Below are 12577 nucleotides of genomic sequence, written 5' to 3'. Positions count from 1 at the left end.
AGAGCCCCCAGTGTTCTCAGAGAAAAGTGAATAAAATGTTATAGGGTAGGGATAAACTAATTTTAATTAGAACTTAAGGTAGGGAAAGAAAAGTCTTTTGAAGACCATGGTAAGGCAAATATAGATAAGGTATTAAGAGATAAAGGATTAACATTTGCTATATTAGAGAAACTAAGGAAAAGATTTTTAGAAGCCATTAAGAGTAAATAAACAAGTAAACAGGAAGTTTGTTTGAAATTATGGAGTTTTAAAAGAATGAAATTGGAACAGAGAACAGGTTCTCTTAATTGTAATTAGTAGGATTTTTTTTTTTGCCATTTAAGACAAAAGGTTTATGGGAATCACACCCATTGTAAGCTTGGATTTCAGGCTGTCTGATGATTGATTCACCACTGAAAAGAGAAGAAGATACTCAGAGGGCATTTGAAAGTCCTTTAACAGTTGGAAAGGCATACTGGGACTCAACTCAGACCAGCCCTTTGAGAGGGATACTGGTGGTCCTGAAAGGGTTAAATTTAATGATTGGATTTAAATCATGGTCCCTGAAATTATTATATCTCAAGTCAGAAGTTTATTTGCCAAAATAGAGGGGAAACAATAAAGCAAAGAAATATGAAAGAGGTTAGAGAAAATACCTGTACTAGTCCTCAGTCAGAAGGGCCAGTAGTGAGTTACTATTCAGTCTCCTCCAAGATGAAAGTTAGTCTCTTAGGAAACTAGGAAGGGAGTCAGTCTTTTCACTCACCCAACAAAGTAGTCCAGGAGTCAGAGTCTAAAAAGTTTAAGTTATTACCCATGCCACAGTCCCCTCAAGAAGATATCTCCAGGAGACACTCTCCATAAGACTCAACTTCAGGAGACTGGCCCCAACCAAAGGATTTCGTGGCTTTTATGGTGGTTTCCTGTCCCTGCCCCTTTTCACAGGGACCAATCACAGTTTCCAAACTATCTAACATTGCCCAGGGGCAATGCCACTGGGATTGACTTCTCATCTGTAAAGGTATTAACTCTCCTTCTAGGATTCAAAGATTTCTGAGTGGTCACCTTTGGATTCACACATTTCTGAGTGTGTGAACTCTTAAAAAGAATTCAAAAGTTTCTGGCTGTTTGAATTAGAAAAAAGGACAGAGCTCTCCAAGTATCTTACTGGCTTCTCACCTAGCACTAAGTAGGGTGTGAATTCACTAGGAGGTTTGTGCTCTTCCACCTAGTTCAAGCTTGTGTTGATTCAATCAAAAGGTAGACAAAGGAGAGTTAATCCTGTCTTCACAATCTAATGAGATACTTAAGTTAATGTTAACCAAAGTTTTAACTCCAACTAGGCAAAGAGAATAAAGTATCCTCTTTTCACAAGTGTAAACTCAGAACAAACAAATAGAACCAAGAATTTCCTTTCACAGTCCTTGAGTAAAAGGACTGGGACATGAGCCAGTGATAGCTCTGACAGTGTTAACTCATTCTATGTCCTTGAAATAATTGTAAGGACAATTAAAAGATCTTTTTCCTGACTTTTTTTTTGGAGCAAATTGTAAAATGAAAAGTTTCCATTTTCCAAACAAGCAAATAGACTAGTAGTGAAAAGTTAGAATTAAGTGATAGCTTTAGACAAGTAAGATTTTTGATAACTGGTAATTAAGCTTCCATAGAAATAGGTAGAACTAGTTATGAGAGAAGCTCTAGAGTAAGGATTAGGACCCAGGAGTTTCTGTATTTCCAACAGAACCTGAGATAGAAGGATTTATTTCATAAAATGTTTGTTTTGCAAAAGAAAAGTTTGTGAAGGATGCCCAGAAACACATAATCATCAAAATATTTAAGTATAAGGAGAGACCCTAGTAACATATGGTGCTGTCTTGTTTCGTTTTTCAGCACCCTGATGGTTCCGTAAAAAAAATCAATAGTTCATAGAAACTACAGTCACCAGGGAGACTACAGCTATCCCTTTTCTCTTTAAAAGGATACAAAGTACTGGATACTGAGGATGATGCATATTGAAGTTTTAAGAAGCATCAAAAGGTGAAAAAATGAAAAAAATTCAGCCTCAAGGACAGATAGCCACCCCTACAGCACTCCCCAGACAAGCCAGATATACAATATATAAATGCCTGTTCCCCCAGGGGTGTTGGATTTTTTTCTCTTTTTTATTTATTATTAGGAGAGAATGCTGGGAGGTAGGGAGATATATTATAAACTGTAGCTGACATATAAACAAAAGAGATCAAAAATGTATTTTTAAAAATAACCTGTATTTACAATGATGTCCCTGATTGAATGACAAATGGTACAGTATTGGCAAGTTATAAGCACATTTTGGTTAAGGCAGGGAAGTATACAATGATTTTAGGCAGATCTGTATCTTGAATGGTTAAAAATTATTTTAAATAGTTCTTAAAGACTCAGTTATTGGAAAAATTTACTTTAGTTAATATAAATCACAACAGATACATAATCTGCTGAAAATCAGAATGCTAAAAACTTGTCCCCCCCAAGAGAGAACATTTTAGAAAACTGAGGAGGTACAAAAGAATATAAATTCTAAACAGATACTATAGTGGCATTGTCATATCAAGTGAAATATACCTTTTATTATGTGTTACTTAAAATTATATAAAGTAGCTCATAGTGCATGTGTTTTTCCTATGACACACTTTGCCAATGAGTATTTTTCATAAGATTAATAATGAAATGCAGTGTCTATGCTACTGCATGTCACAGTAAAAGTCAAATCTTAAAATGTCTTTGAAACACCTTCTTTTTCAAGAACATACACACTGATTCCATTTGTAGAATAATTTCATAAAAGATAGAGCCAGAAATCTAATTGAAAAATTAAAAGGATCTAAGTTTTTTGTTTTTTGGGTTTTTTTAGGTAATGGGGGTTAAGTGACTTGGCCACACAGCTGGGAAGTGTCAGGTCAAATTTGAACCTAGGACTTCCAGTCTCTAGGTCTGGCTCTCAATCCACTGAGCTACCCAGTTGCCCCCTAGATCAAATTTTAATCATTTTTATTATCTTTAAATGGCCTTAATCTTCTACTAATTCCATTAAAATATTTTTTTTCTTTTAAAGACTGTACCGAGGCAGCTGGGTGGCTCAATGGATTGAGAGCAGGCCTAGAGATAGGGGTCCTAGGTTCAAATCTGACCTCAGGCACTTCCTAAACTGTGTGACCCTGGACAAGTCACTTAAACCCCATTGCCTAACCCTTACCACTCTTCTGCCTTAGAACCAATACATAGTATCTAAGGCAGAAGCTAAGGTTTTAAAAAATTAAATTAAAAGTAGACTGTAGATCCCCCAAAAGTAAGATATACACCTAAAACCTAGGGATATGAATCTCTTAACCAAAAAATTCAAGAACATTTAACACGTGTTTTGTTAAAACTTTATGCTTTCATTTAAATACAGCTTACTATAGATGAGATTCCCTTCACATGTTAACAGAAAGTCACCATAAAATGTAACTAAACAATTACATAGAATCGTGGAAATAGCAGGTCAGTAAGGAGAAAATGTCATGAAAAATTAGCACAGATGGTTATCTACATGGATCTGGGCAGTAATATCTCTCTAGTGTCACCAGAACTATCTAAGAATCCTGGTGTTATGACTCCAAGTGTGGCACAAATTATTTAGGTGAATTAACTATCCCCAGAGTAGAGAGAACATGAAAAACACACACACACCAAAAAAAAAAACACACCGACAGAAGCAACTTTTTCTTATGTTCTATGAAAGAGAATTCCTTTTTCTAAGTACTGTGATGAAAAAAGGGCTGTTTTTTTTATAGGCCTTTTATTATAGGAGTTAATACTAAACTTATCTGTAGCCCCCCCCAATTAGATTTTTAAGAAAGATTTCCATAAGCATGCAACTCACTGATTCAAATGAACCACTAATCCATTATTTACCCTTTACTTAAGTCCTACTCTGAAGCCTCAATATGGCAAGGAAGTGAATGAACTGGATTCTTGAAGTCTACTGGAGTGCAAGTTCTGGCAAGTTCACATAACCTGGAAAGGACTCAATTATGCGAAGATTAAAATTATTGCCTAGTTAAGTTCAGAGAGACTCATAACTAGGTTGCCAATATGGTGATGAACATTCAACTCTCAAAGATAATCTGCTAAATTAAAGGAGTTGTAGTGATACTTGAAGTATGAATGATTTGTCCTACACCATTTAGTAAATTAAAGGAAAAGCTTTATGTGGATGTGTCCACCAGGTGGAGACACAGATTAGTTTAATTACAGTATAAAACCAATCACATCATCCATAAGCTTCAGAAAAACCTTTTACCAAATTAATCATTAATTTAACTCCAATTAAAGATTATATCAATTTCAAAATGGTTTATAAAAAGCTGAAGTAAAAGTTCTAAAATCATCTCTCTATAAAAGTTGTCATGCTTGAAAAGCAATTTTAAAAGAAATATGTAAGTTGGGATAAGGTAGGGCATTATATGAAATAGGTATCAGACCATTTGGTATTTAAATGGGTGAGTATTTATAGTCTCCAGAACTTTATTGGCTCAGGCACAGCTTTCCAAAAAGTTTTCATATACCACTGTTGTTTTTGTATTATGTTTGCATAATCACAAGGCTCCCAACATTGAATACAGAAACTAAAAATTATACAATAACCTGATGGTCTTGAAAAACAATAATGTGATATATTCATATAGACAGAGCAAACACTTTACAAAGCTAATGCTTGTCCTAAATTTTCAGGATCCTAGAAGAGAGCTTTATAAAATAATTATTGATATGAATTTCTCTAAAGTGTCTATTTTTGTGTTCAATTATTTAAGAAATGTTACTTTGTAAAATTGTGTATAAAATATGGCATAGTATTTTTTAAAGCCCCACCCCCTTTTTTTTTACCAACCTGAATGAGTACGCATATGTCTAGTTAAATGTGTCTTCTGCGAACTGGAATAGGGACACATAACACACTGATAGGGGCGTTCACCTGCAAACAAATCAATCATGTATTAGAAATGTCAATGAAGGCAAAATAAACAGGAAATTCATCTGAGTGACAAAATACATAGAATATTCATTACTGTCTACAGCCTGGCAAAACATAGTCAATTGATATACTGGTGTGACTAGAATACTATTAGAATTATTAGCATCTTCCTTGATTCAATTCAGCATCTACACAACTTTGAAAATCAAAACAAATTTAAAGTTCAGCTCAGTAAAAATGATCATCCTTCAAAATGTTCTCCAGACCACATCAATTTTGTAGGTATCTAATAATAATGCATCTGGTAGTAAGTACAGAACAATATAAATATATTAAGGAATTTAAAAATATAATCCTTTTGAAAAAACCTAATTTTTGATTAGGCCTATTTCTGTAATAGTATCTATGAACAACAATTAATCTGGACAATTAATTTCTAACTACCTACCTCAGACTTATTGTGAGAAAGGAGCTTCTCCAAAAACTTCAATTAGGAAACCCTTATTTGTCTCTGTGGCTTTAAGCAAGTTATAACCTTTATGAACTTAAGTTTCTTCACAACATTCTCATCAAATGGGAATATTAACACCTGGACTGTTTACCTAAAAGGGTTGCTGTGATGATCCAAGGAGACTAAGTACAGGATGTTCTAAAAACTTCGCTGGGTAACAAATGCTGAAAGCTGCTCTAAGACTTTGGGGCTATGCATTTATGAAGCGCAGAGCAACTTCACAAACCATATTAAAGGAAGCTCTTGTGTAAGTATTGTTTTTCTTAGCTGCAGTTTGACAACTTTGAATTAGATGGATATTAAAAACCATTTTATGGACAAGAATAATGAAAAGTATAAGAATATACCATACAGACATTCATTCCAGATGATTTCTAAGGCCACAATGGATGAAAAGCCACAAGGCCAGTTTTGCCACTGTGTAAGGCTTTGTCACCTATTACAAGAAGTTGGGGGTGAGAACTGAGGTCCTCTAAGATGCCTTCCAACTCTCCTTCCTTCTGGCACTGCCTGGTAAGACCAGGGGGCGGCAACACAGCAAATGAAGAGTTATTTTGTAGGACACATCTTCCCATCTGCTCCAACTCCACAAGAGTTTAAGAGGTTAAGGGGATGATAGTTTCAGAGCGTCCACTCATCCCTCATTTAGGGAAAGAGTTTAAAAAGACAAATATCTGCTTTCAAAACTACCAAGTCTAGAACATTTTGAGTTCCACCCTCCACTACCACATTTTGCTCACTAGCCGGCTTTCCAGTAAAAGACAGCCTAGTATAGCTAGTCAGGAAGACCTGGGTTCAAATCCCACTTACTAGCTATGTGACACTGAGCAAATAATTTAAACATATGCCTCTTTATGCCAGTTTGCTCAACTACAGAAATGAAGAAGTTGGCTTCTAAGGTCTCTTCAGGTTCTATATTCATGCTCCTTGGATCCTTAGGTTAAGACTAGCTCTTTCCTCTCTTATTTTCACCAGGAACCACCATGTCGAACAACTCTAAAAACAGTACAATTATTTAACAATCATCAAACATTTATTAATAAGAATATATTATCTGCCAGGTACTGTGCTGGAAGATACATGCACAAAAAGGAAAAAAAGAAACTCCACTAAAATACAGTGGGATAAAAAATAAAATATAGCAGGATGCCACAGTTAGTTGAGAATAACCAGGGTAATAATCTGGTCATGAGAGAGTGTACCATAAGTGATTAGAAAGTTGATTTTGGAACTTGGAAGCCACTGGAGGACTATGACAAATCATTTAATCACTTACCATTAGAGGTAATGCACTTAGGACATGTTATTTAAGTTATATATCTACGGAGGGAATTCCACATCAGGGAGTTTCCCTTAACAAATGAAATTACAGGTGAAAACAATCAAGTCACCAAAATCTTAAAAGAAAGGCAATTTGATATTGGAAGGATCTCATCTCATTGGACTTGGAGATATTTCAACTCCCACACTTAAAAGCTATGTGACCTTAGGGAAGTTAATTAACCTCCCCATGCCTCAAGTTCCTCTTCTGTTTGAAAAAAAGAGAGAAATATGAAGAGGGAGACTACTGCAAGGGAAAAATACTCTGTAAATCTGAAAAATACAAGTTCAAGTTATTCGAATTTTGTCCTGAAAAAGTGGCAGAGGATGTGGGGCAGGGTTGGGGAGGATAAAACCCATAATGACTTTGTTTTAGTGGCAACCATGCCATAAAAACTTTGATCTGGAGACATTTTAAGACAATAGCAGACATTAATGGGGGAAAAACACATGCATCACCATGACTGACAAATTTTATGAAAGACTGAAGATATTGATGATACAACTGTTTACTAGACTTAAATGCATAAAGAGACGGCTTTAAGCTGATTTTTGGTCAAAACATTTTCCCATGGCGGAAAATGTCATCTTAAGAGATCACTTGTGAACAGTACAACACAAGCTGGGGATGGGGAGTACTGTGCTCTTTATCATCCACTAAACTTACACATGAATAACAAAGCAAAATTGAAGGAAAGAGCTAAATTTGCATTTTGAAGAGAGATGGACAAACTGCTAGAAAAAATCTGGGGAAGTCTGCCACTTTCCAATTCTAATAACTGATTCATTAAATCACACAGACTTTTCAAGTCAAACAATATTTTTTAAATTAACTATTTGAAGGTTGGGGACAATTTAAAATGTGACCTCAACATACTGGAAACAAGTATTTCATTTTTAGAGATGAAAACTAAAAAATTAGAGAACAGAAAGAATCCTTAAGGATTGCTATATATTAAACAAGGTAGTTGTGGAACTAAATAAGACCACTATCTTGATAGAATCATGTTTAAACTCCATTGCCCTTCAGATACAGTTCAAAGGTTGCTCTTTCAATCCTAAAAACATAAATGAGGTACAATAGAATAATACTGTTAATCCCAGCAATCGAAAATTTAAATGGTTTGATAGGTGTGACTACGGATTACAAACAACTCCAAAGGTCTCAGGTAACAATCTAAAGTTTATTTATATATATAAAATATGATTTTTTAATGGGATAAAATGAACCAAATATATTTGAAAATAAACTAGCAGACAGAACACTATGTAAATAGGTGTCGAGTACTTCTAAAACTCAACCTCTGACCCATTCTTCTACAACATATAAATCCCTACCACCAACACCTTAGCTTCTCATAACCAGTCTGAAAACTCCAGTTTAATGTTACCTCTTCAAGGAAACCTCCCAAAGAAGAATCATTTCTGACCTGCTGTGAACATTCACAGGAAAAATATCCTATTCTTTCTTTTTGTCTCTCAGCTGTGTACTTAGCAGGGCCCAAAGCCTGCCCTTAAGAGGCCCCACAGTCCAGGGGAAAGCAGCAACTCTGGAGACAGAGGACATGAGTTCATAGATTCCAGCCCAATGTGAAGCAACCCCATATATGGCAAGTCACTTAACCTCATCTGTAAAATGGGGGCAGACTTATACCTGCTCTAGATCTAGGAGCCTTATTTATCTCGATCTCAACTCTTTGTCTGGCATGAAGGAATTTCGTGTTTTATGAATGAAACAAATCAAGAGCAATATTACAATGAGCAGTTCCACTGTAAGAGATTACCCGTTAAACCAATCCATTGTTTAAAATATTTCAATGGAATGCATTTCTTATATTTCTTATAGCACGTCATGAATGGGGCGGGTCTACTTCTTTCTTTAGCTGTTCAAGCTTCCAAAATTATTTCAATGTACTTGGCAGGGCCTTCCAATCCTTTTTTCCTTTCATTTTTCTTAGTGACTCCATTTTATTTATTTTTTAGACCCTCACCACCTTCCATTCAGAATCAATACAGTGAATTGGTTCTAAAGGCAAAAGAGGGCTAACGACTTGACAATGGAGGTTCAGTGACTTGCCCAGGGTCACACAGCTAGGAAATGTCTGAAGCCAGTTTCAAACCCAGTGCTCCCTATCTCTAGGTCTGCCTGAGTCACCTAGCTGCCCCTAGTGATGTCTTTTTAAAAAATAATTTCCTGACATATCCTCCCCTTGCCAACTTTAAAACAAAACAGTGAAGCCTATATAAAACATTCTACACCCAAAATAAGGAAAGATTTTTTATGCTGTTTCAGTATTTTTTAAAGTAAAATTCTCAATTATCTTTTATATACAAAGAAAGTGGGAACACTTATTTTGCTAATAAGTCTTTTTTTCCTCCTTTCCCATGTTTTCCTTCATGTTCTCCTTAGACCCTCTCCTCAGGAGTTATTTTCTAATCAAGTTTCTTCTTCCAGACTCTAGAAAAACGTACTATGCTGGAAAACACAAGATCTGGAAGATCTTATTTTAACCAAGGCCTGTTTGTTTTCAAATAAGCAGTCCAAATGTTTAAGAAATTCAACCAACTACTCAAACTGACATAGTAGCTGCAAATCCTGAGCTAGGCAAGAAAATAAGGTCTAGTAAGTTTGGGCTATGACCTAGTGAGTTTAATGAAAATTTAATTACAGATTCAGCCAAAAGATGTCACTGACCTCAGGTGTTACAGAAACTTTATGATGTGGTTAAAAAAAAAATCTTTTATCAATTCAATTCTCCACTTCAACTTACTGGCTGCCTGAATTAATAACATTCTGTGGTACAACCCAGAATCTTATCTTAGAAAATGCATTTTCATTGAAACTGTCACCTAGACAGTATATCCACTGGGTGGATTACTGTGGTGAATTAAATAGAGCAACAAGTCTAGTGTCAGAAAAACCTTAATTCAAATCTGGCCCATGAGACTTTGGCAAGTCACTTAACCTCTTGGTTTCCGCATCTGTAAAATGGGGAATAATGATAGCACCTTCCTCATAGTTGTAATAAAGATCAAATGAAATAACTGTAAAGCACTTAGCATAATGTCTGGCACATAGTAAGCATTAAGTAAATGTTAGCTATTTTGATTACAGTATTATTTCTTTTACTGATCAGTTAAGTTTTTGATAAATTCTTCTAAAAATATGTTCATGACTGATCCAACCATTCTGGAGGAAAATTTGGAACTATACCACTTTGACCCAGCAATATCACTACTAGTCCTGTAACCCAAAGAGATTTTTTAAAAAAGGGCAAAGGACTCATTTGTATAAAATTATTTATACCTGCCCTTTTTTGTGGTGGCAAAGAATTGGAAACTAAAGAAAAGTTCCTCAGTAAGGGAATGACTGAACAAATGGTGGTATATGACGGTGATGGAATACTATTGTGCTGTAAGGAATGATTAACAGGATCATTTCGGAAAAAACTGAAAGACCTACGTGAACTGATGCAGAGTGAAATAAGCAGAACCAGAAGAACATAATATACATAGAACAGCAATATTGTAGAATCATCCACTGAGATGGACCTACCTATTATCAGCAATACAATGATCCAGAACAATTTTGAAGGATTTAGGACAAAGAATGCTTTCCACCTCCAAACAACTGTTGGAGTCAGAATGCAGATGAAAGCATGATTTTTCACTAGTTTATTTGGGTTTTTATTCTGGGGTTTTGTTTTTATGAGTACTCTCTTACAAAAATGAACAATATGGAAATATGTTTTGCATGGTAATACATGTATAACCTAGATCAAATTGCTCGCCAGCTCTGGGAAGGGAGAAGGAAGGAGGCAATCTGAATTTTATTTAACTTCAGAAAACTTATGCGGAAAATTGTTATTACATGTAATTGGTAAAATATATTTTAAAACATATTCATTAAAATTAATAAAGGCAATTTTCAGACTAAGACAATAGATGATTTAAAATTTGAAATGCACCTATTCTTATTAATTCTTTTTCTTAGACCAATATTAAACTTAATCTGCCTACTAAGAAGAATATATTATAAGATAGAGGTTGACCAGGAGTATCCTGGTTAGTTGAAAACTAGCTCATGATTAAACAGCCAATAAGCCACAAAATGGATAAAATGTTCACAGCCTATCCATCACAAATTACAGGGCACAGTCCATTCATTATTAAAATCCAAGAAAGAAAAATCAAAAAAGAACATAGGAGTTGGAATTCAGAAGACCTGGAATTCAGTTCCAGTTCTGACATTTGCTCAACTGGAGAAATAAAGTTATTTTCCCACAGAGAGCTTCATTGTCTCTATTTACACCTTTTTAGGGAGGGCACATCTTGGCCACATCTACTCCCTTATAACTCTCAGGAAGCCAATAGCAAAAGTTTAATGACTATAAGAGTCTTACTCCTATTTAGATAATGCTGAAAGGCTAATTCTCAGTCTCTAAAGCACTAGGCCTGCAGGGGAGAGTCCTGGGTTCAGACCTGGCCTCAGTTATTTCCTAGCTGTATGGCTCTGGGTAAGTCATTTAACCCCAATTATCTAACCCTTAACACTCTTTTCTGCCTTGGACTGGATACTTAGTATTGATTCTAAGATGAAAGGTAAGAGTTTAATTAAAAAGCAAACAAACAAAACCAACAAAGTTTTAAAGTGTCTCCTCTAAGCTTTGGCAGCCTTTTGTGCAGGAGACTCTCTTGAAGTCCTGCCCTCTTCTTCCTCAGGTCTACAAGCTTAAATGGCTTATGACTTAGCTCTCTGTTCCTCTTGTTTCCTGAGGCTGAACAGTATTAACTGCACTACCTCACAGAGCTGTTGGGAAGAAAACATTTTTACAGTTTATTAAGTGCTTTATAAATGAGAACTGATGTCATGTTAGTTATCCAATATGTTCTAAATAAGTGGTCCATCTGCTATGGCTTTTAAGTCTTGTATTCTATTTAATCAAAATGGTTTACCTGCATTGCAGGAGACATCATTCTAATAGACATCACAATTATCACCACCTGGAATATACAAAGTGGTCTGCCCAACCATCTCAACATTTTCTGTCACCCTGCTTTAGCTCTGGCACTCTTCAAAGAAAACTGCCCATTCTGCAAAAGATACCTACCTGATACTGATAAATGCAGAGCTTTCCAGCTCTTCCCACTCAAAATTTTACTAATATATTAAAATATATACTGTCTCCACATTGCCTTTAATTGCTACCCAAAACAATAATTAGGCTCAAGGCTAGTATTTTTATACCACAACTGAAAATACAGAATATGTGAAAACTTCACTACAACTAGACTTCATAAAGTTAATTTTTTAAAAACTTTTGCCTTCCATCTTAGAATCAATACAGTGTATTGGTAATAGACTTTAAAAATTAATATTCAATACTCCAAGTATTGTATTTAATAATATTTATTAATATTTAACTTGGAGCAAAGGAAACTAAAAAGCTAGAGAAACACGGAGAGCTCACCCAGTCTCACACGTGAAGAGAATGAGGGAGGCTTTACCCACAACTTAAAAATAATAACACAATGTCACTAACATGAATGAAGGAAAAAGGATTCTTGGAACAAGAAAAGAATTCTGGGAGACATGAGTCCAAAGATCCAAGATTTTCCAATTATACAGTTTCAAGATCTAATAGCAGCAAGGGCTAGGCAGTGGGGGCTAAGTGACTTGCCCAGGGTCACCCAACTAGGAAGTGTCAGATTTGAACCCAGGATCTCCCAGTCTCTAGGCCTGGTGTTGTATCCACTGAGCCACTTAGCTGACC

General features: G+C 35.4%; 1 protein-coding gene across 4 annotated transcripts in view; it reads right to left on the bottom strand.

Annotated features, from left to right (window-relative positions):
• The window catches only part of REST (RE1 silencing transcription factor), a 36559-nt gene that overhangs the window by 18257 nt on the left and 5725 nt on the right, over positions 1-12577 (bottom strand). For all 4 annotated transcript variants that reach the window (XM_007496400.3, XM_056802665.1, XM_007496402.3 and 1 more), the window contains exon 3: positions 4889-4972. In XM_007496400.3, coding sequence (XP_007496462.2) covers positions 4889-4972 — 84 coding nt within the window. The remainder of the gene's footprint in view (positions 1-4888; positions 4973-12577) is intronic.

The sequence above is a fragment of the Monodelphis domestica genome, chromosome 6 (assembly GCF_027887165.1).
Source record: "Monodelphis domestica isolate mMonDom1 chromosome 6, mMonDom1.pri, whole genome shotgun sequence".
NCBI classification, from domain to species: domain Eukaryota; kingdom Metazoa; phylum Chordata; class Mammalia; order Didelphimorphia; family Didelphidae; genus Monodelphis; species Monodelphis domestica.
The sequence above is the reverse complement of the archived record's forward strand: the minus strand, read 5'-3'. Positions and strand labels throughout refer to the sequence as shown.